The sequence below is a fragment of the Lissotriton helveticus genome, chromosome 6 (genome assembly GCF_964261635.1).
Source record: "Lissotriton helveticus chromosome 6, aLisHel1.1, whole genome shotgun sequence".
Lineage (NCBI taxonomy): Eukaryota > Metazoa > Chordata > Amphibia > Caudata > Salamandridae > Lissotriton > Lissotriton helveticus.
Window position 1 is genome coordinate 574,809,835 of NC_136067.1, and position 25,411 is coordinate 574,835,245.

The window sequence follows — 25,411 nt, forward strand, 5'->3', positions numbered from 1 at the left end:
TTTATTGGCCGCTAGAGCCCGCTAGGAGGGCTCTTAGGCTAGTAGAACATTCCACCCCTAGAGGGCAGAATGTTCTAATTACTAAAAACAAAGGCCTCTCAGAGCCTGAGGGGGTTTAAATCCCAGCAGCAGCTATGAACAAAAACAACATAGAAGCCTGCATTTAATGGAGTGCTCCACATTCCAATGTTCTAATATCCTGATCACACTTCCACAAAGAACACGTACCCTAACTCACTGTGCACCTATTTAGCTGGCATTTAAATAATAGTCTATGTAACAAAATTCTGCCATACTATATTGTCTTGCAATTTTGAGCTCTTACATGTATGGTTGCGTTTGTTTGGCAAGGCGTTGTATTAACTCCTCTCATGTTGTCTAAAAGTCATCTGAGTGTGCTTACAAAGAACTAATGAGCAATTATTTGAAGCTTTGTACACCATAAATGTCTATATGTATCTATGTACCAGTCTTCTACCTCTTACCTTCTTCTGCCCCAAGTAATTTAATAATATCCACTATAATCTGAAATATTGCCACCTTCACCTTTTTAGTCTTGTCCTTCGAGACATTCATGAACTATAGATGGCTCTAGCTCCAGGAAAGGATTAGCAATACATAATTTAACATATGTCATGAGTTATATGAAATAATCAGCCTAGACCAGCCACGGCCGGTAGAAGTGTAACTGCAGGGCGGTGACGTGGTGATCGGGAGGGGCAGGATGGGGGGTAGTAATGTATGGATTACGGACTTTAACAGGTAAGTAACCATATAAATGAATAAAACGAATTTTGTTGCGTGCACTGCATCACCAAATGCGACGCAGTGCGCGCAATGAAATTCGTTTTATTTATTTATATGTTTACTTACCTTTTTAAGTCCGTAATCCATACATTACTACCCCCCAATCTGCCCCTCCCCCTCCCCACGTCACCGCCCTGCAGTTACACCTTCTACCGGCCGCGGCTGGCCTAGACCCTGACAAAAGACAGCACTGACATAGTTTGCTTCCTTTTAAAGTCACCCTGTCTGGGGTAGACACAATTATAACTCGTGAGAGATACTAGATTTTCAAGATGTCCACATATCTGACAATATTTTCTATAGTCAACAGCTATAGCGATGGTGCATTTGAGGTCCTGGAGGTCTGGAGTTAGACATAATTGGGAATTATTTTGTAACTCAAATTATGCTACCATTTTGGATGCCTCTGTTTCTTTTTTAAAAGCTATGGTGTGTGATCAGAGCATAAAGGTTTCCTATAAGTAATTGTAAATGTTAGCAATTAAATGTTAAATGTTTTTCAAATTACTAACATTTGTCTTTTTATCATGTCTTTTAAACAGACAGATTTTGAAAAAGATGTGGATATTGCGTGTCGGTCAGGTAAGATTGTTCAAATGGTGCCTGGTACAGAAGCCTGATTTTATGTAATGCTCTAAAACACAAGCTATACACTGTTGTATTCCATCACAAAGTAATATATAAAAAAAAGAAGTTAGGGATTATTCGTAGGAGTAGTGTTCCTATTCTGCTCACAGAACTGATGTCATTTTTTAACTGATACCATCTTTCTAATATAAGGATAAAGAAAAAGGTTGCCCATGGGGCACCTTGAAATGGAACTCATGCATCCGGTTAGGCAGCATTGGCATATTTTATTACGGAAAACGCGTTTCTCAAGGGAGAAATTGAGCTTTTCCTGTACATGCATGCCTGTTCCTCTCAGTGAGCACACACATACGAAATAGCTATAGAAGGAGCACATAACGGTGCTTCCAAGGAAATGAACTGCAGAGATATGCAAATAGGATGACTGCATCAATATCTGTCCTAAAAGGGGTGACATTTCTCACAAACTAAATGTTGGCCCGCCTTTAACATCTGCAGTGGATTAAGCAGAGCAGCAAGAGGTGTCCAAATATTAATTTGCAATTCCATATTATCAGTAAAATGATTATGCAGCAGAAAGTTGCTGCTCTGAACTTTAATTAGGTTGTGATAGTTCGTATCTCTTTCTTCTAGTTAATACTCCTGCCCTCAGTAACTCTTCTTGAACAGCCCTGTTAAAAGATCAATAAAACATTAGTTTTCCTAACATCTATCAAACACTTTTTAGCATTTGAAGGTAAAGATATGTGTTTAACCACAGGATACAACAGGGCACGTGAATCTCTTCTACGTTCAATCCATGCTGACGTAATTTGTAGTAATGCTGCTATTTTAACTTAGAAATTGGCCTCTGTACCATTCCAAACAGTGGGCAAATTGAGTTGTCATCTAAGAATGAGTGGTTCCGAGGTTAATGCACAAGTTCAGTTTAAACAGATGTATGATGGTTCACTAATTGGCTATAGTGACATTTACAAACTTCTACATTTCTGGGTCGGTATAAAAAAAAATCCCATACGATCTGCTCCCCGGCTCTGAAGTTTAAGCTCTGTAACCTAGCGCTACTCTAGGAATATGCACTATGATAAACACATTAATGCTATGTTGCAACATTATTTTCTTTTGCCTTCTTCATCCACCAATAGAATATCAGCAAGCTCCCAGTAACAGTTTCACTCGTCATGCTCTTATCAGAGCATAATAGACTTTCAAACTTTAGTCCTAGGAAATATTACAATGTTATTTTCGTGAAGTCCAAACTTCTCATGTTTCATTCATTGTCACTTCCTGATGAGAACTTTGCTATCAGTTGTCTAATACAAAACAAGTGTCTGTTCACTAACCAGCAGTAGGCTTCTAAAGTAGCAACATCTGCAGCAGAGAGAAGAAAAGCATCTTCCACAAACAACTATTCAATGTGAAAAACAGGCCTTTCTTGGTTAATACCTCATTTTTAATTTTAATACGGCATCAACAGTTTCTACCAGTGTTTAATTTACGAGTAACATTCAAGGATGCCTCTTGCTGACGTCCTGAAGTGTTAAGTTTGCATTATGTCATGGGCTCACTGTCCCTCTATTCTCTCTCACCTGCAGCAGGTAAAATATGCTACACTTGTGCTTTATTTATATGGCTGAATGCAAAAGTGTTGCAAAGTTGGGTTGTACATGAAACTGCCCGTACTGCAGGGTCACTGGGAACAGTGGCTTTCAGAGTAGCTAATGGAACATGGTATCAGTACCAAAACTGGATGTGCCTGCCTTCTTTCCAGCTGCTGAGGGCATCCCGGCCCTCCCCCTCCTAATGATGTCTTAGTCAGGGCGGAAGTTCATGAGGGTAGTTCCTTTGTGCAAACATATATTTATTCTTAGTCAGCCCAATTAAGGGGCAGTACATAAAAAGAAATACTCTGGGAGCACTTTGTTTTTCTTTCCCACAGTCACAGCAATTTTCTCGTCATGTTGACACATTATACTTTTAAACATTTCACATGCAAGCTGGATTTACTCGAACACACTTGTCAAAGCTTTTTCTGACAATTTAAAAGCGAATAAAAGAAAGAATTGAGAAGTGCTTGGTGTAGAGTTAGAAGCGCATTATTTCAAGAGGCTGAATGTTTAAAGAGTTGAAACCAAATTTTAATGGTAGTGTAAATATATGCCAGGGCATGAAAGTGAATTTTCATATCAAACAGACCAGAAATGAGTAAAAAATGTTCTGATTTATGCTAAAGGCCATAGGATTTGCGTGTGTCTAATTGTTGTTTTCCTGTGGTGTATTGATGTTGACAGACTCCAAATACGTTTATCTCTAACCTGTTTGCATACAGTGGAAGGACAGCTACAAATTCCACTCCTAATTATATCGTTTTACTTAAAATTCTGAATGCCAAAGACTTCTTTTGTTTATCAAGATTGATTGTCAACAGTGCTGTGAACCGTACATTTAAACGTAAGTGTAACACAAATCCCCACAATAATACAATCCTGACATAATGTAGCTGGACCGTGAAATATGCTGGGTTGGTTCTCTCTTTTCAATACAGTTTGAAGCAGAAGTGCACAAATTATCCTAAAATTTGCTATCTTGTTTGTACCCCAGCTATTAATACAACAATTATTTAGGATAAGAGTTAGAAGAATGTATCTTCGAATGAGCTGGCTTTCTAAAGGGTATCAGGGCATTTTTAATGTTAGCAAGTAGACGGCAGTATTCAAGAGTATACAAGCTGGCAGGGTTAATTTTGTAAATCATTAATACAGTAACTCGTGGCAAAAGGTGTTTGCATTGAATTGTATTTAAAAAAGTATTTTGACACAAAGCTTTTGTACCTGTATCTGTGAACTAATAGCATGTTAATAAATGCTTTCTTACTTTGTAGTTTTACATAAAGACATTGGACCCTGCAGAGCTGCTACTATTACAGGAACCATGTCCAGGATTTCCCTGAACGACGATGAGGATGAAAAGGGAATGAACCCAGAAGGAATGAGCTACTCCACGCTGCCTGGAAACATTATGTCCAAAGTTATTATACAGCAGCCATCAGGCCTGCACATGCCTATGAACAGGAGTGATCTGGCTGATCAGTGTCTGAAAAAAGAGAACAGCGAGTTGCGACGAACTGTGTACCTATGCACGGACGATACCATGAGGGGTGGGGACATGGACATGGGCCATACTCAGGATCGGATGATGGAGAGTGACTATATTGTGATGCCAAGGGGTTCAGTGAACATGCCATCTCAGATGAAAGATGAGAGCAAGCTGAACATGGGCATGGACACCTTGCCTCACGAAAGACTGTTGCACTACAAAGTAAATCCGGAGTTTAGCATGAACACTGCTAGAATGGACCAATTCAGTTTAAATTTAGATCAGCATCTTATGGCTCAAGAACATATGCAGAGCCTTCCATTTGAGCCACGCACAGCAGTAAAGAACTTCATGGCTGCAGAACTTGATGACTGTGCGGGTCTTTCCAGAAGTGAAACTGGGTCAACAGTATCAATGAGCTCTCTGGAGGTTAGTAATTTATATTTAAATGATCAAACTCACTAGAAATTTGCCATACAAACACAATGCTGTGGATGGTATAATGTTTAAATGCATTGTTAATTGGTGAAATAGGGCATTCATAGAAAATGCTTATTAAGATCTCTTTCAATCCATTGGCAACCAAATACTATTCGGAGACAGCTAGTGACATTTGAGGTGTAAATGTCATAACTATATTGCATATAGTGAACAAGTAAAAGGAGCAAGCTTGGGGTCCTTTAAGAGGCATGGGTAGTTCTCTACCAAGAGAAAACTCTGAAAAACAATAGGTAAGTGTTCATTTTGCAATGCTATGTTCCTAACAAATTGACCAGTTGGTCAAAGGTATTTTTAAATGTTAAACTCTTGAAAGGTCTTAATATTGCAAAATTCATGAACGGTCCCAATACCTAATACTTTAAGGTGCGCAAGCCTGAATGTCATCGGAGGAGTTCAGGTCTGAAAAATATGGAAATAAGTGTTACATGGAACAGCACAATTCTCAAAATTATTTGAAAAAACTCATAGGTGTAAGGGCAGTTTTAATTGTATCGGTATAATATTTCACAACACCCCCTATTATGTTTAGAGAGCAGAGCTATCTCTCAGGTTCGAAAATACTTACAGGATTAGAAGAGACAGGTTACACTCTTGATAAAGCTCAGGCCTGAGACAACAATTACATATAGTGATAATGTGTTTTTAGAAGATGCTTTTACATGAAATATTAAGTAATTGCCCCTGCAGCAAAACGGCCCACTGTATGCAGGCAAATGTTTCTCTGGCACCAATTAGTGTTCCCTCTTTAGAAAATATTTTGGAAACTCATTCATATTGTCTCGAAATATCAAGGTTTCCTAAGCAGTAAATAGCCTAATCGAGTCTGTGATACAGCTTGTCATTTTCTGAAAACAAACACGTTGGCTCCATTCACAAAGCTTTTTGCAATTTTAAGGTGAACCTATTCATTATTCACAAATGAAAAACCACTTAAGGAATCCTTCTTTGATAGTTTTGCAATTCTACTCACAGAGCCAGTGAGTGGGAACGTGGACTTGAGCACACCCAAAATATGCGATTTGTTGAGTGACTGCAAATTCCTCGCTATAGCTAATCTTTTGGATTTGGGCTTGATGTCACTTCCGCTCGTCTGCTGGTTATTTGGGAATAGATGAGGTTACCCTTGCAAAAGCAAAAGAATGGTCCTTGCTCCGCAAATTTAAAAGAAGTCTATCCAATGCTTTCCTAAACATACCTGTGACTTACACACACAAATAGTTGCAAATTGTGAAACATGCATGAAGTATGGACGGGACAAGATCCCTGTCAGCATACTGTACGCAGCCGATGCCCCACTCAGTCACTCACTAGCCTGTAGTTTTGATTTTACACTGGAAGGGACAATGAAAGTTTCCATGGAGTGGTCAAGTAAATGCAATTGATATTCATGAATACCCAAATGATCTCATCATTTTTGTGGGTATTTGTATCAAATTAAAGCTACATGTATGCCTGTTTCTAAGTCTAAGGTGCTTCTAAATGATTGCGATTTCAGTGCTTGTCAGATTGTGTGAAAGCCATCCAAAATGCAATTTTTGTGGTGGCATAGGGAAAAAGAGGAGTCGTGCGTTTACAAATGTTTGTATCAGAAGAAAAAATACAGCGTAAGGAACATTTGCACAACTCTATGCATGCATGCTGTACATTATTTGAAGAGTTTGCACACATGGTGCTAGGAAAACAGTTCAGGCTCAGCCAAGCTTGAATTTTCACATCTGCAGTGAGATCCGAATGTGTGTGTAAACCACTCAAATACTTGCAAATTACAAACATGGATTGCTGCAAGCTGTGCGTCTCATAATTTACGTATTTTCTTTGTCATTTTGAATTGGTCCCCTAGTGTGTTGTGTATTACCCCTTTACGTGATGTTCTGCTTATTTACCAGAGAGACTGGCTCTTTCGCTGAAGGAAGACCAACATGATCAAACGATAGACTGTTTACTCAAGCCCAATGGATTTAATTACGCAGGCTGTGGCAGTATTTTTTAGATATGTTGGCATGAGATGCTCACCTGTCTTCAATGAGTTGCTTGAAGTGTTGAAAAGTGTATCTAGTGGTTGATCGCCACTAAGCAGATCACTTTCTTCAAGGTTAGGTAGGGCAGAGACTGAAGCTGTAGACCACTCTTCTTCAACCCCCTCCAATGGCATTGGACCGACATTTCTCAAAAGAAGATATACAGTAGTCTAGCTGGGCAAACAAAGCATTCAAAATGCAAATTAAGGGCAGGATTTAGGCTTTTGCGGAGAGGGCATTCCGTTACACATGTGATGGAGTACCCTGCCCGCCAAGCCATCAGTACCTCATTTAAAGAGGAGCAGACCTTAAATATTTTGTCGACAGAGCCCCCCTTTGCTCAACGGAACAGGGTCATTAGAGGAAGGACAGTATATCTTGCACCCTAGTTAGAGTGGATCATGTGGTTTTTTTCCTGTCTGTCATCCTCAGAAAAAAAAAACAGTGATGAGCGACAGGAAAAAAAACACGAGTCAATAACTCCTCTCAGTGGCACAACACAGACGTTTATGACAGGGGAGTCTATTCTCGAGGATCCTTTACTTTTTGGGAACTGTCCTATCTTTCGTAAACATAGCCTAGTACAATGTCTTGATTGTTTATTTGCTTAGGATGGATTCGTAGTCGGTATATGTTTGGGTCAGTGAAGTCTAATTATCTAAACACTTACATTTCAGGGATGCTGGTTGAAATAGGTTCTAGTTTTAAAAGTGTTCTAAAAGGCTGTAATGTTAGGTGAAGGTGCAGCTAAAAGCTCAGCTCGTGTCAGTCTTATTTTCCCAAGACAGGACAATTGATTGAGAGTGCAATCTTTGGTTTCGAAGGACCTCTCAGAGAGGCTATAAATTATACTTCCATTCATTCTTCCAAAGTGTGTGCACTGGAAAGAGTGCTGGGTAGAAATCACATAGTTTTAAATGTAACGTTTTTTTATTTCAGGGCTATGTGTTTTGGAATGCTTCCTAAAATCAGTAGAGAGATAGGATCCATAGTAGAGCCAAAACATGAAAGGTTTTCCCTGATGCTGCTAGCTACTTGTCCAAGCATAGTCACCACAATTGATATTCAAATGAGCTGTGCTAGGACATCATATACACAACTTGCCCCATTAGATATGTCATATGAGTGCTTTACCCTTAAGGCATTTCCCTGTCAAATGTTTACAGTAGGCCTGTTCTGCTCTCCTACCACAAGTACTGAAAATTAAATCCACGAAGTCTGTTTCCAAGTACTTCTCTGGTTGGTTAATCACTGAATACGTGATAACCTACTGTCTTTTGTTCGAAATATCTTCTATTTGCCTTTCCAATATGTCCTGAACCAAAAATATAGTGAGTCCAATCAAGTTCAATTTAAAGTGCTATCAATGTGAATATATTATTGTGGTCCATATGAACAGTATTCATCGGCAATAAAAGCCAGGTTATACATTGTACTCTAGCCCCTTATCAATATGTCTTTACTCGATCATTGAGATTATTATATTGGACTTCATCCCTTACATATGGTTCCTCATAGAGAAAGGGAGTGGGTGTCTTCTCCATGGCAGTGTGGTTTGAATGCTATTGAGCCCGTCCAATTTCATACTAAACTAATCAAAATGCAGGAGTATGAAAATTGTTTTAGCTGTTGCATAGTTCTCAGCTACACTATCATGTACCTGTGTAGGCCCTTGAAAGTGAATGTATTTATTATTTATTTATAGGTTTTATATAGTGCTGGCTAGACCCGAAGGTACCAGAGCGCTTTACATAAATTAGCGTTACATATATTGTGAGTCCCTTAGATTCAAGTACATGCATAAATAAAGACAAAGAGAACTGTTAGGTAGATAGGGTGGTAACTGTAAGTGGACAATTAGAACAGCATGTGTTAAAGGGTAAATGACATATTAGACAGCTGAAACAATCAGGCAACTGACTGTCGGAAAGGATATAGTCAGAGAGAGTGAGGTATTGGAACGCAGTTCAGTTGGAGTGCGTGTTAAAGTCATTGTTGAGGAGAAGGAGTTTTAGGTCCCTTTTGAAACAGGAGGAGGAGGGGTTGCAACGGTAATCTCTAGGGGGTGAGTTCTATGTCCTGGGTGCATTACCAGAAAAAGAGTGAGTCAGGGTGGATTTCCTTTTCAGGTTGAGTGGTATGAGAAGAAGTGAGTTGGAGCTTTTCAGATTTCTGGTTATTTTTGCTTTGTAAATCTATCAATCAATCAATCAATCATAACATTTGTAAAGCACACTACATTCCCGTGAGGGTCTCAAGGTGCTGGGGGTGGGGAGGGATGCTGCTACTGCTCGAAGAGCCAGGTCTTGAGGAGTCTTCTGAAGGTCAACAGGTCTTGGGTCTGCTGTAGGTGGGCGGGGAGGGTGTTCCAGGTCTTGGCGGCGAGGTGGGAGAACGATCTTCCGCCGGAGGTCACTCTTCGGATGTAGAGGACTGTGGTGAGGGTGAGGTCGGCAGAGCAGAGCTGGCAGGTGGGGGTGTAGAAGCTGAGTCATCTGTTGAGGTATGCTGGTCAGGTGTTGTGGAGTGCCTTGTGTGCATGGGAGAGGAGCTTGAAGGTTATCCTCTTGTTGACGGGGAGCCAGTGTCCGAGTTCAGCTTTGGTCGGCTGTTCCTCATCCATTTGGCAACGGCCTTCATGCCTTCATGGAGATTGGTTTTGGCGGTGTGGGGGTCTTTGGTGAGGGAGAGGATCATCTGGGTGTCGGCGGCATAGGAGATGATGTTGAGGTAGTGCAGTCGAGCGACGTGGGCGAGTGGTGCCATGTAGATGTTGAACAGCGTTGGGCTAAGGGATGAGCCCTGGGGTACACCGCAGATGATCTCTGTGGCTTCGGAGTGGAAGAGGGGTGAGGGGACGCTCAGTGTTCTACCAGAGAGGAAGGAGTGGTCCAGTCCAGTGCCTTCTCTTGGATCCTGGCATCGTGGAGGCGTGTTTGTAGTGTGTGGAGGCAGACCTTGTCGAAGGCGGCTGACAGGTCCAAAAGGATAAGGGCTGCTGTTTCTCTGTTGTCTAGCAGGGTCCTGATGTCATCGGTGGCGACGATGAGGGCAGTTTCGGTTCTGTGGTTGCTGCAGAACCTGGACTGGGAAGGGTGCAGGATACTGTTCTCCTCAAGGTAGAGGGTCAATTGTTTGTTCACGGTCTTCTCGATGACCTTCGCCGGGATCAGGAGCAGGAAGATGTGCCAGAAGTTCTTGAGGTCCTTGGGGGTCAGCCTTTTTTTTTTTTAGTAAGGCGTTGATTTTGGTGTGTTTTCAGCTCTCTGGGAAGGTTGCTGTCTCGAATGAGATGTTGGTGACTTTCTGGAGATGTGGTGCGATGGCTGTGCTGGCTTTGTTGAAGATGTGGTGTGGTCATGGGTCTGACGGAGATCCGGAGTGGATGGTGTTCATGATCTTGATTGTGTCGTCATCGGTGATGTTGGTCCAGGCGAGAAGTTGGTTGGAGCGGATGGTGATTGTGGGGGTGGAGGTCTCGGTGGTTGTCGGGGCGGTCATGGTGTTGAAGCTGTTGTGAATGTCTGCGATCTTTTGGTGGAAGAAGGTGGCCAGTGAGTTGCACAGGTCTTGTGAAGGTGGGATGTCGTTGGTGTTGTAGCTGGGATTGGAGAGTTCCTTCACGATGTTGAAGAGCTCTTTGTTGTTGTGTGTGTTGTTTAGGCGGTCTTTGAAGGAGACCCTTTTGGCGGATCTGATGAGGTGATGATGTCTGTGGGTGGCATTCTTATGGGCTGCGTAGCTGTCTGGTGTTTGTTCACGGAGCAAGTTCTTCTCTATTGTTCGGCATGTTTGCTTGGAGGTCTGGAGGTTTTCAGTGAACCAGCTGGCTTTCTTGCTGGTGTGACTGTTGGAGGGTCTCTTGAGTGGGGCGAGGGAGTTGGCGCAGTCATTGATCCACTGTCTGAGGTTGTGGGCTGCGGTGTCGGGGTCGTGGGGTCAGCGGGTGGGCTCTGGGCGAGGGAGGTGGTGAGCTGGTCTTCGGTGACTTTGCTCTAGCAGCGACGGGGCATCTGTTGGGTGAGGTTGTGCATGGTGGAGGTGAAGTGGATGCAGCGATGGTCAGTCCAGTGGAGTTCAGTGGTATGGTTGAAGGAGACGTGGGGGATTGCGGAGAAGATGGAGTTGAGCGTGTGGCTGGCTGAGTGGGTGGGTGTAGTGACGAGTTGTCTGAGTCCGAGGTTGGCTAGATTGTCGATCAGGGTGGTGGAGTTGGTGTTGTTGTTGTTATCGAGGTGAAAGTTCAGGTCACTGAGGAGGATGTAGTCCGTGGAGGAGAGGGCTTGTGTGCTGACGAAGTCTGCGATGGAGTAGCTGAACTGATGCCAGGGTCCGGGGGTCTGTAGATCAGATTTCCTCTGAGGGTGGTGTTGGGATTGGTGTGGATCCGTAAGTGCAAGTGTTCGGGGGTGCTGATGATGTCATCGGTGTTGGTCGAGACTCCGAGAGTGTTCCTGTGGACAATGGCGATTCCGCACCAACGGAGTAGGTGCCTTCCGGGACGGCTATGGCGATGTTGAGTGCCGAGGCGGGGTTTAGCCAGGTCTCCGTCAGGAAGGCGACGTCTGGGGAAGTTGAGTCGAGTAGGTCCCAGAGTTCAATGGTGTGTTTGCGGGCAGAGCAAGTGTTGAAGAGGATGCATCTGAGGTAGTTGGGCTCTTTCCTGGTCGGCAGCTTGGCGGGGCAGATGCTGTTGAAGCTGCAGTTCTGGCAGGTGAAAGGTCCATGGGTGCACTTCGGGGCGGCCAGGTAGCAGGTGTGTAGCCGTCCGGTGTTGAGAGCGTGAAGAGTGCTGGCATCATAGCGATGACAGGTGTTGTGGTGGTGGCAAGGGCCAGGGGTTCTGGCGCTGGGCGCAGTCCAGGCATGGATGGGCGCAGACGGGCTTGCCTTAGGTGCTTCAGCGGCGCGTGCGCTGCGCGCGGCCTCCATATAAGAGGAGTTGGGAGCGAGGAGCAGCTGGGAGGCGGGAGCGGGGCGGCAAATGAGTGAGTAGGGGGGGCAGGGATGCAGGGTGGGAAGAGCGGAAAAGAGCGGGTGATGGACGGCGGGCTGGGGAACAAAAGGCAGGCAGGGCACAGAGTTAGCAGGGGGGAACAGGGAAGGAGAAAAAACAGCAAGTTACAACAAGGCAAGGAAAGAGAGGAAAAAAAGGCAACTTACAACAAGTCAAGGAAGGAGAGGAAAAAAGGCAAGTTACAACAGGACAAAAACAGTCAAGCAGACTCCAGACAAAGCAGTGCAGCAGAATAAACACCAGTACAGCTGAGGCAGTACAGCGGCGTGGTGAGCGACCTGCTTGTGAGCAGGGTCAAAGGTAAATCTATTGTCTAGATATTTGGGGATATGTGTTTGAAGGGCTTTGTGGGTGATTCAAGCAGTCTTGTAAATATATAAGCCAGTTGAGGATCTAGATGGCCGGTGTGATGTGTTCAAACCGTTTAGAACCTGTTCTGAGCCAGGCTGCCATTTTGAGAGCTAATCTTAGGGGTGTGAGGTGACTTTTTGGCATCCCAGTGAATATGGTGTTCCCATAGACCAGTTTAGAAAGGACTAGAGATTGTACTTCCATCTTAAAATCATCTAGGGGAATGAATAGTTTGATTTTCTTGAGGTGTTTGTGTGTAAAGCATCCTTTGGCTGAGTTTTTAATATGATCCTTCAGTTACATGTTTTTGTCCAGGGTGATGCTTAAGGACTTTATGGAGTTGGACAGAGTGAGAGAGCAATTTAGGGCATCCAGGTTCTAGAGTTAGTCTCAGATTGGTAGAAGGTTATTTGTAGGGGAGAATAGTAGCAGTTCATATTTGTTGGGGTTCAACTTTAGGTGGTTGGAATTAAGCTAAGTTTGCATTTTAATTAGTACAGCATTGAGATGTAGGATGCGACTGGGTGATTTGGTTTTGTAGTAGAGTTGAGGGTCATTAGCATATAGGAGATATTTGACTCCTGCTTGCTTTTGGATGAATGTTATGGGTTCCATGAAGAAACTGAAAAGGGAAGGGGAGAGGATTGAGCCTTTGGGTATGCCTAGAGTAACTGGTGTGGGTTTAGGGAGACAGGTGTTTATTTAATTTGTTGCAAGCGGTGTTGCAGGTGAGAAGTGAACCATCTTAGGACTGCCCCATTGATACTAGAGCAGATCGTTAGTGTCTCAAGTAATGCTGGGTGATTTAGGATATCTAAATCTGCGATAAGTTGAGTAAGATAAATAGGCATGCGTCACCTAAGTCTTAGATCTGTGGATGTCATCTGAGATATTGAGCATGGCAGTTTCTGTGCTATGGCCTTTTCTAAATCCTGATTTGTAGGTGTCATGGAGGGTGAATTAATCTATATGTTGGTTCAGTTGTTTTAAAATGCACTTCTCCATAGTTTTGGCTAGGAACATGAGGTTGGAGACAGGCCGGAGGTTGTTGAGATCATTAGGGCCTGCCCCTGTTTTTTTGGGTATGGGTGTGATTAGTCCTAATTGGAGGGAGTGAGGTACAACCTGAGTTGAGAGAGGTAATAATGATTTTTGTCCAGAATGGGGCAATGATGTGGTGAGATTTTGAACTTTAGAAGATGGGAGGGGATCCGTAGTGTGGGAGTTGGGCTTTACGTACCCAATTATACTGAAGACTATATTTTCTGTCATGGGTTTGAAGTCAGACCACTTAGCATCGTTTTTCAGCTGAGTGAGATCCAGGTTGACATTTCTTTTTTGGGGGATACATTTGTTCATTAGTTAGCTCTCTTGGAGGGGCTACAGTGGAAGGAAGTGAATCAGTCGGAAAGTTTGGGAGGGATGGCAGATTTGGGCTTTGAATGAAGGATTGCTTAATTGGTGCTACTTTATCATTGAACAAGCTGGCAATTTCTTCACAGCGGTCTTTGGTGGCTGGTATTTCGTGATGGGAGGTGAGGGTAATTTGCAATTTCAAGATGTTGAAATGTTTACTGGGTCTATTCTTAGTACGGTCAAGTTGGTTGTGCAAAAAATAGGCTTTTTTGCAAAAAATTTGCTTCTTATAGGAAATCTGTGCCGATCTTAGCAGTGCTAGGTGCATTGTCAAGGGGTTCTGTCTCCCTATCCTTTCTGCTTGTCTGAGTTGTCTCCTCTTGTTGTTAAGATCTGAGTTAAACCAAGATTTAGATTGGATAGTTCTCGATTGTTTCAGTTTGAGTGGTGCTACTTGGTCAAGAACTTCAGTCGTCGCTGTATTATAGTGGGCAGTGAGGTAATCAATAGAGTGAGTAAGAGGTTTGACGCTGTAGTTGGGCACGATTCCTGTATTCCAAATCAGATATTGGGAATAGCCCAGTGCTTCGGTATATGTTGAGGCCGGGTGGTATTTGAGGAGGGAATCAATATTAAACAGTATGAGATGGTGGTCAGACCAGTCAATGGGTGGGATGCATCTTAGTGAGACGAGCTCATTTTTGGTGATTATCTCATCTAGCGTGGAGCCTTCAAAGTGGTTTGGTTAATTGCAGAGTTGTTTATTACAAGAAGGTTAGTGAGGTTCTGGACTGTGGTGTCTTTCTAGTTGTTCCAGTGAATATTGGAGTCGTCCAAGAACACATCCTTCATGTCAGTCAGGGAGAACCGTGTTACTAGGTCAGTTAACTCGTCTGTTAAGAGGGTGCTATCACCAGGAGGGTAGGAGAAGGTATGTAGCTTGGTAGGAGAGGAGCCTTTGCCTATAAGTTCAACTACGTGGTATTCAAAAGTTGAGTATTCTGCAGTTTTTAAGATGGAAAGATGTATTCCTTTTTTGTGAATAATAGCCAGTCCACCACCTGTTCTTTTTGGTCTGTTATGTCTAATGATAATGTATCCAGGTGCTGTGAGAAGATCAAGTATGGGGGTTGAGTGATCATTAAGCCAGGATTCAGTGAGGAAAGCAATATTTATTTCTTCACCGAGTATAGCTTTGGCGTTATCTGTAGCATGTTGAGCTGCTGATCTACAGTTGAGGCGCATGCATGTTAGAGGTCAGGGATTATCATTAGTGGACTGTAGTGTTTGAATGGTGGTGTGTTGAGCAGGAGGTCTGGACGTGTAAATCATCCTACAATTCTATTTGTGTCCACTATTACTGGGATTGTGGAGGGAGGCTTGTGAACCATATTCTGGTCCTTTGTGATGGAAGATTTGCTTATAGCATCAGCTTCCCGAGTGAATATGGGACTTAGAGCTCCGTGGTGGTCTGAGGAATGAAAGATACAAGGGAGTGGAAGGCCAGAGGATGTGTTATATGGCAGTTGGAGAACCTGTGTGGGGGGAAATTTATAACTATCAGAAGTGTGAGAGCGGGATAATTTGGCCTGGTTTTAGAGGTCCTGTCTTAGATGCAAGATGTCATTAGCTAGGGAATCAAGTTCATGTTCCATTTGGTTCAGGATCTGGGTAAGTGTGTCAATGAGGCTTTCAGCACTGAGAGTGGGAGGATAAGCAGCAAGTCGGGAGTAAAAGGAAGGAGAGTGCGCTACGCTGTGGGGTGATCAGTGTCTTTGGGGCTGTGTGGGAATTGTTCTGCTGCATTTTTATTTCAGACACATGAAAAGAATTTCTGCACCAACCAGGTAGGAATTGTGCACTTCTGCAATGTAGATAGTAACTTTTCACAGAAAGTGTGGACACACTAAGACAAGGCCTACTTTTTTCTTAATAATTCCACATTAGGTGTTCACACATTGACTCATTTCAGGCATATTGTGTTATTTTTATTTAGTATCTAAACTGCTAGAATACATTGTAGTTTGCCATATACATAATCGCCTAGATCGCAATCAGTTCCGACACCTCTCAATTACTTTTTATTTCCCCGTACACAGCATTAAAAAGGTCCTTATGCTTGTGTGCAATACATTATTTACTGACTTGATTCAGAGAACTGTTATGTATTGTTTTGTAGGATGACTTGCCAATGTTAAACTCGATGAACATTTGCAGCTTCCATTACTGCCGGTTGGATGCCACCCAGATCTCTGAGTCCTTGAAAAGTTTATCTTCATTTCTGTAGAACCAAACAGAGATAGTAAGTTTAGGCTACCATTAAGCACCCCAACTATGCTGAGCTGAGCGGTTCATTTTAGAGGTTCCTTCTTCCCCCATCCTTTGATGCATTAAATGACAAAATGTTGCCAGATTTATCAGCGGCATACACGTTTGAATCAAGTCAAAACCTTGGTCAGATGATTTGCTGCTGTTTAAGTATGAATATAGGAAAGGTGTCCGGAAAATGAATCCAGTAAAGAAAACAGAAGTAAATGTTGACATTGCCACCAGCGGCTCCAGCAAAATATATTGCATAACATTATTCAATACTTACTGTCATTTAGAGAAAATGGCAGTAGGACTCTGACATGAAATTATATCTTCTTGGTGTACCATAATCTCACCTTGTAGCATTACCTGGATTCCATGATAAAAGTAGTAGTATTTCAAAATCATATACTAATAAACCTGTGGAAACCTTCTGACATTTAGTTCCATTACAGACAATTTGATAGCAGCTGGGTCTACCTCTCATCCTCTACTAGGTTGTGACATCAGCTCATTTCTGGAGCTGTCGAAATGTTTGTTGCAAATCATATAATTTTGTGCTGGTAGATTTTTTGGGTGGCGGGTGGGGAGGTAAAAGGGTTTTTAATTTACTGGATCTTTTATGCAATTGCACTAACTAAATGAGTGAAATCAAAGTTTGCCTACATAACTCACTTTTTGTATGATTTGGCTCAGATTTGCTTGCAGATAAAAGTCAAGGTTATCCCTTCAATCGAGAACTTCAAATAATTGCTAACCAGTAATTTTAGACTTCAGTGCCAAAATAGTGAAGATTTTGCATGCAACCAGCTTCTCAATGAGGTTAGACTGAGAAAAATACTTCTAGTGTAGATAATTGTAAAAGTAGGCACTCACTCAATCATTAATCCACATACTCACTCAATGCAAGTTTCCTGAGCCAGATACATTACTGCATAATGTGCTATAATTGTAATATCATACATATTTGTTGGGGATTTGTTTAGTACAACACCAGATGGCAAGCTGAGGGGTTCTGTTGTAGACAAGTATGATGAATCTGCTTGTAAAAAATTGTGCCAGGATGGATAGGTTCTTAGTGCTGAATTCAGGTAGCTTAGTGTCACTTATAGATCGGGAATGTAGTGCTCCTTGATTAGATGGGTGTTCAGCTTCCTTCTAAAATTTAGATGTTGGGCTAGTGGCTTTAGTGCATACATTGAGAAAGTATTCCTCCTTGCACTTTCATTTTGAAGCTCTCTAGTTCAACTCCTGTATTTTTATGGCATATACACTTGATCTATTTATTTATAAGTGCATGTAAATTACAGAGTGGTTTCTTGGTACTACTGTAAAGGAATGATTTTTGCCACACTTACAGAGGTATTCACAAACAGGAGCTTAGGGGGTGCAAAAGAACAGACCGCCCCCCACTCACAAATTTCAACACAACAAAAGACCTGTTCTATCAACTGAAGGAACTGCTAAAGGCGTCCATCATGCATTTTTAGTCACACAATTTTGTATGGCAGGACAGTGGGTCAATATATCCGGTCTGCCATGAGGTGACTACAATCACTTGGTATTCTTAAAAACCTGGCGTGTGTGCTGTCTCTCGCTGTCTATCCCACCCTCTAGTGTAAAATGAACCCACTGAGAAGGGGGAATAGTGAAACAAAAAAGTGTGAAAAGGAGTGAGAAAAGTTTGTGAGAAAAGTTAGCAGTGCCTCACGAGAGTAACACCATGAGAGTTTACAGACTGGTTCTCGCCTGTATCCTCAGGTTCTCATCATTAGCAGCTGCCAACTTATGAACCAAAATGGTGATAAAGAAGAACAACAAGAACGTGCTCAGTGTGGTATATATGAACCCTATCAGGAATATCAGGATCTAGCATAGAAACCTGATGATCCTAGTCTAAAAACAAGCTAAACAAACAATGGCTATACTACTTTATTCCTTGCTGTGTGTCTGCTCAATTAAAACCATCATGTTTCATTGCCAATGTGATCTTACAGCAATTTCATCAGGGTAAGGGTCAGTTATCCACACTGCACCAATTGTCTCTGTTAGTTATACCGGGTGGTTGCCCTTCACCGGCATACCTGCAACCCCTTTTAGCGGCGCCGGTGTACTAATCAACATACGCATGCTCGTCGCACTTACTGCAATACGTCAGTCTAATCAACGCGAGTAACTGGCATCAGCTCAGCACCTGAAAGATCATAGGTTTTGTGGGTTCACTAGGATGGACACGTAATAACACCCAGCAGGATAAGGGGCACCCCTAGCTCATAAAAATACACCTGAAAGTTTCAGGGCTACTAAGCAAGGATCGGACATGTTTAATGGTGTTTTCACTAAATACATTTGAACAGACGTAGGCATGTTGGTCATACTTAAAACTTAAAAGCAGTTGAAGAAGATGCAAGTGAGTGCTGATACTCACCAAATTCGAAAAGGAGGTTTCAGGCTGCTTTGGAGAATTCTCACATTAGGCTCCTTATGTCTGCGCATAGTTATTATATTGATGTTTCTATGTTGAAAGCTGCAAGGCACATGCAACTTCTCCTGAGTTACGGGTTCCTGAGACAAAGGCATCTGAAGCGTCCCCAGCTCGATGTGCAGGTCACATTTGAGGGTGATTTCAGGGTCACACGGCCTAGTAAACTCCACACACACGCAGAGAGTATTTTGTAGTTTAGGAAATGATTTATATGAATTGTATTCTTTCTTGAGGAAAGTAGGGAACCAGTTCTCAACAGACCCATCAAATTCAGTGAGTAAGGAAAATGTGTAGAATAGGGCATTAGAATCCAATGTCTTTCATGGGTCAAGAATGGCCTTTATTGAGAATATGCATTGTTATCATCCAGACCTGCATGCTCACTGTTTATGTATTGCACTTGATCTGAAACTGCACTAGGTGTTTCAGTAGAGTAATGTTTGAAAATATGATCTTACAGACCCATGCTCTGATATTTTTGAGGATTTGGTGGATTTCCATGTCTATGTCGACCTTCCAGCCAGAGACTTCAGCTTCTTTTATTAGCGAGGAAAACCTTTCTTGTATTATGAAGCACCAACAGTTTTCATTGCAATGGGAAATGCATATATGAGGCATCTTTTTATGGAATAAGGCCAATGGCATAGTCTTGGATAACAAAAGGAGATTGGAACAGGCTGTGGTGAACAATGGTAGAATATTGGTTGATTAATTTGAAGGTTCACCATGTTGCGATGTTTTGCTTTGGTGGTTTGGTGTGAGGAGTGATTGGCGGATCACAGAGAGAAATGATTTAACAATGTTGTCTTTTTTATAAAAGCGAATTCCCAGCCTTGGTGGCTTTATATGAATAAACTGGCATGGATTGGTTTATGACTGGAGACACATTTTATTGTGATGAAAGAGTATTTGTGTGTAATTGGTGACATTGATGCTCTGGATTGTAAAGGTGATTTTGGGAGCGATTCTTAAAAGAAATCTGAAATGTATTCATGTAGGATTATGCTTGCATTTTGATTGCTGTCTTTACTTTCGCAGTCAGCGAAGAGGCCTTTGGATACTTCTGTGGACGTTTACTGCCAGAGATTCCATGCAATACAAGCATGCAGAAATATACTGCATTGGCTCTTCACTTGCTGGCTATTTTTGATTTCTCTACGTTACAATGTGTCTCCCTTGGTGAACACCATTCCAAGATAACCTTATAAACTGACACCCGGATAACAGTTTAGCTCCTGCTCTTACTAGTAGTAAATATTGGTTGCATTCAGGAGAAGAACGGACTTACGATATATAAGTTGATTTGCAGTAGTACTTTTAATGGACTATATTTACTCGTTCAGGCTTCCACTATGTGGATAATTAGCATGTATGTATACATGACGCAAAAGTGTTTTTTTTCTCTACATAGAATATATGTCTCTCCTTGCAGAATGCCCTTCAGCTGCATCACTGTGAACAATATGGATTTCCCTTACCACCTTTGAAATAATCTTACTCAGTCTTTAGAAAGGAGCAGTTTTACATTTGTTTATTGTGTGGATTATTACCTGTGAAACCCGACCCTTCGAAATGCTCTCTTTCCAGCATACATACCTACATTTTCGACAGTGACAATTCTGCCATACTGGCACATCTTTCAAAATCGACAGTGCAATTTTCGACAACAAAATTGCACAGATCTTCTTATTGTGTATCACGTAGACACACAAAAACCTTTGCAAACCGATCCTTGGTAAATAGTAATTCAAGAGAGTGGCCAATCACATCAACTGTCATTTCTGCCTCTCAGATACATGTTAGGTTTCTTTTAGCTGTTGGCATGCATGATAACAGAAGATCAGCGCGGGCACAAGGCAGATGAGTCGACAGAATGGGCGTTTCCCTGTTGGTGAATGTCTTGCTCAACCAGTAGTGCTCATAAATTCTGTACACTCTTCACAATTCAGGGAAGAATAGCCATCTATTTGGGCGTCTGCTTCTGGCTTTTCTCTGAATACAAATATGACTATTTTTATTTTATCTTCAAATGAGTTATCGATTGAGAGGACCTGTTTTTCCCACTAGAATACGGATTTGAAACAAGCTTTGTTCTTTTATTAAAGTATACACAATGGCAGTTCATTTAAATTCAGGAAAGTTGTGTATTGTTATGCAACCTAGGAGTAGTTTCTAGGTTGTCTGAGGCTAGTGTTTGGCCTCAGCTTGAGGCACTTCTCAAATTGGAATGGTCCATTTGGGAAAAATGTGCTAAAACTCTTGTCATTTTTCTCTATTTCTACTGTTTTACTGAAGCAGATAGGAGGGCAATTGGAGCTACTGCAGGTAAAATATGTAAAAGCATAAGCGACATCGACATAAACAAATCTAAAATTTAGGTTTCACCTGTAGCATTTGTGAGAGCTCCTGAGAGGTGGTGTAACTGCACATCTACGTCATAGAGAAATCTGAAATGCCACATCATGCATATGAAAAGACGAAAGGCTCAGGGACATCTTAAGGATTTTGGGGGCCCTGGGCCAAACATATTTAGGGGTCACACAATTGGAACAGCTGTAAAGTTATGATCCAATTTCAGCTCTTTCATGGCCTCTTCGGCCAGGTCACTGACAGTGCACAGGCACACTCCTCCAAATTCTAAATGTATTTACATCTAATATTCAGAGATAGTGACGTGTGTTTTCAATATTGTAACACAACAGTAGCTCACTAATATTACTGCAAATAATATCTGTGACACCCTCCCATTTCTCATATGTGAAGTCCTGTTTGATGTAAGAGAAAGTTTTTAATGTATTTTGCTTATGTTATGTTATGTTAACTCCAAGGAGTGTCGTGGTGCATACCCAGCTAGGCGGTTAGATGGATCAGAGAGGTCTATTTAAAGAGCAAGGTTTTCAGTTTCTTTCTGAATGACCTCGGTTCACTCATAGCATGTAGCTCCGTCTGGAGCTGATTCCAAGCCACAGGCCCTAACAGAGACAGGTATCTGCCACCGGCCCTCTGTTTGAGGACCCAAAGAGTACATGCCATTAGCTTTTTTGAGGAACGTAGTAGCCTGGCCAGTGAATGAAACAAAATTTTGATCTCAAATAGACCGAACCATTGCCATATAAGGTGGAGTGTACCATCACCAGTAATTTTAACTTCACCCTTTCTTTCACCAGCAGCCAGTGAAGGTGACGAAGATGCAGCATGACATTGGCCCGCTTCGGGAGGTTGAGTAATAAGCTAGCAGCTGCATTCTGGATCACCTGGAGTTTATTGAGGAGATAGCCTGGCAGACCAACATATAATGTGTTGGCATAGTCAATGCGTGACGTAATCACAGCTTGGATGACCATTTTCCTAGAATGAGTGGGGAGCAGCGGTAAGAATTTCTTTAGTGCTTTCAAAATACCAAAACATGTTCCCCACAGCCTTTTGATCTGAGGACCAAAGCATAGCTTATCTTTGAACCATATCCCCAAGTTTTTTACCAGTCCACCCTGGGGCAATGGCAGGGGGACTCATCTGGCCAAAAAGAGAGCCAGAACTGCAGGGGGAGATTCCCAAAGAGCAGATCTCTGTCATGTCCTTGTTACATTTCAATTGAGCCTTCGCTAGCCAGTGAAATATTACACTGAGGCAAGTCTTGACATGTGCGCAATTTGCCTCACCACCTTCATTCCTGGAGAAGAGCAGCTGTGTATCATCTGCATATGAGATAACTTTGGCTCTGAGTTCCTCCACTATCTCAATTAGGGGAGACATAAATGTTAAACAGCAAGGGACTCAATACTGAGCCTTGAGGTACCCCCATATCCAATTTTTGGGTGGTGGCTGAAAAAGTAGAAATCCAGATTTGTTGGGTTCTGTCTTCCAGATAGGATTTGAACCAGTTCCAGGGTAGTCCATCCACTCCAATTTCCCAGAGACGGGTTAGGAGCAGAGTATCAAAAGCCGCTGATAAATTCAGAAGAACCAGAACTGCCTGCCCCATATCTAGAGTGCTTCTAACAATGTTGTTTTTCCAGTTTTAGAAGGCTGGAAAATCAGGGCTTTGAGAGGGAGTTTCTTCCTCCTCTAAAATGGCATGAGGGGGCAAGTTCTTCAACCACTTTATTGATTACAATTGCCTAATGCCGCCTTAATTTCCCCCGACAGCATGGAGGTAGACATGGCAAGCTACTTTTTAAATTCCAGGGGTCAATCTTATTGTGATCTTACCCCCACTGCCTTTTGTCCCTAGTGGCCTTTATCTGCTTATTCTGCATTTGCTAAGCAAATTTGATCATGTAGTGGGCCGACTAGATCACCGGAAAGTGATCATCCATTAGAAATGTCTTATTAGAACATACTCAATCCAGGATATGACCACTTCGGTGAGTGGGATACATAACAAATTGTTTAAGATGTACTTGGTTCATGATATCAAGAAACTCAAGCATGTCCCCTGCTTCTGGGTTGTCTACATGAATATTAAAAATCGCAGAGGAGGATAAAATGAGAATAGCGCAAGGCCAGATAGGTAATAACATTGTCCAGAGCTTTTAGAAATCTGCTGCTGGACCAAGGGGGCTATAAATCAGGACTCCCCCCAAAAGCATATGGGGGGAAATATTTATACAGAAACCCAAAGCTTCAGTCTCTGTCAGTTCCACCAGCACATTCCATTGGCAACCCCATTGTTCTCTTAACACAATCGCTTGAAATATAAACACATTTGTCTATAAAATGTATGTAATAGACTCTCACACATCAGCCACATTAAAAATAAATGAAAGAAAAACAGCATTAAAGCATTGGTTTAAGAATCAGTCAAAGTCATCAAGGAAAGTTTCTGTGCAGAACATAGGTGGGTCTACCAGGGGGCCCTCTGAAAGGCTGAGGCACTGGACCAGAGCCCACTTTGTCCTCACCTTAAAACGCCTCTGCAAAGGTTAAGTAAGGAACTTGTCTAAAGGTGCCCCCGCCCCTACTTCTAACACTGTCTACAGGGTGAGCATTCAACACGCCACCACAGTAGATCTAGTTCTATGAATCTTCCAAATCCCATTTCAAGGAAACCAGCGAACCCTTGTAAAGTTATCCTGGCACCGCTGAGGATCAAATCCTGCATGACGTGAACTGGTTCACTGCATTCAAGAGGTCCTTTAAGCCTTTACCTGACTCTTTGTGTGCCTAAGTAAAATCTGTGATGATTGCATCATATGAGTTTGTAGAGTCAAGGCAAACTTTTAACTGCTGGCTAGATACAACTACGAGTCTACTAATGTGCGTAAGAGAGAGTGTGCAACGGCTATACATTTTTGAGATGTTTGTGGCATGCATTTGCATATTTAGTAATCTTGGTTAAGGATGCACTGCTATGTGAACAATACAAATGTTTGCTCGTCATTCTGAGATCGTCGGTAAAATTGGTTAAAAAAACATTCTGGGGTAGTTTTGGTACCACGCAGCAATGTTTGCTGCATCCAACTCTGACCTCTCAGGAAGAAGATATGTCTTTCTAACAGGTAAAAACAGATGTTAGTCCCCTTTGTGCATTGATTAGGCTGAGCAATTTACTTCAGAAAATATTTGGAAGACTTTGCTTGGACAAAACCCTAGAACTGAGTCAAGTTGTGGTCAAATTGTAATCTTAAATTGGGCACGAATGCTTTTTGCGCTCAATTTCAGATTTAATTCAGAACTCAGAATGACATGCATGAAAAATGTACTTTTTCCAATTTATGGCAAATTACAAACTTTAGTACAGCGAGTGGTGCTAACAAGTGACATAATTGAAGGATATCTACAGTGACCATAAAAACTAAATAAGCATCTTGCTAGCACTGGAGACCGATAGTGTAGGAGTAATTGGTGCCAAATCTTAGTTTCTACTCATCTCCCTCAGAAGGATGCTACTAGAATCTAAGTGGACAACATGAATATATGTATTTCTTATTGTCTATGGCCCAGCGACCTTCAGTCAACATCTGACCTTGAATCCTAGTGACCTTTACTCAACTCTTGCTCCGCTTTCTCAGCTAACACATATGCTGGGCAGAGAATTTCCGTAAAAGGTAGAGTGATGGTAGAAACCGCTGCTTCCTCTTTCACATTGGTCAGAACTAGCCTGCCTTTGGAGGGGGTGAGGGTAGGAATTACCTCTCCTCCACAGCTGGACGCAGTTTGTGATTGCATCTTCTCTTCCTAAGTGGTGCACAATTAGTCCACCTACCGCTAGCATCCTTGCCCACAAGCCTGTGTCTGTACTATCGGAGAGGCACTGAGCAAGTGCATTCCCTCATGGAACAGGAAGAGGCTCTCATGCAAAAGATGGACTGTCTCTTTCACATTGCACACATGTGAAATGTGAGTTTGTGCAACTGGTTTCACATAAGGGGCCACAGAAGTGTCTGCTGTCCCTACTACTATGTGAATAGTGAGTGCATCCAACAGTTGTGCATCCAGGTATCCTCATTAGTCTTGCTTTGGCAATCCAGTACAATGGATTTTCATCTGTATGAGTTAGTTGATTAATGCTTAATCTCTCAGGATTACAATATATGCTGGTGCCTGGCCAACAAACCCAGGACCAGGGGAAGTACAGTAGGGATCAGCAACGTATGCAGAAAAGGTCTTACAGAAGAGTTGGTAATGTAAACTGTGTGAATCCAGATATCTGACCCTGTTGTGAAAAACCACATGGGAAGCCGTCTTTGATTAACTAGTGAAAACAGAATCAACAGGTGTTTTATTGAATTTAATTTTAAAGGCTTAAACACTACACGTGCGTTAATGAATTTCGTACTTTGTGTTCCCTAATCTATTGTTTTCAAGCGCATGTATTCAACGTGTTATTTTTAATCAGAGCAACAAGGCAGAAAGCTCAAAAAACAACGTTTGGTTGCTACT

The 25,411-nt window shown here is 42.2% G+C and overlaps 1 protein-coding gene across 2 annotated transcripts in view; it reads left to right on the forward strand.

The window, feature by feature from the left end:
• Nucleotides 1-25,411, forward strand: part of ADGRB3 (adhesion G protein-coupled receptor B3) — a 1,104,008-nt gene that overhangs the window by 999,048 nt on the left and 79,549 nt on the right. For both annotated transcript variants that reach the window (XM_078648009.1, XM_078648010.1), the window contains 2 exons: nt 1,350-1,389; nt 4,277-4,920. In XM_078648009.1, coding sequence (XP_078504135.1) covers nt 1,350-1,389; nt 4,277-4,920 — 684 coding nt within the window. The remainder of the gene's footprint in view (nt 1-1,349; nt 1,390-4,276; nt 4,921-25,411) is intronic.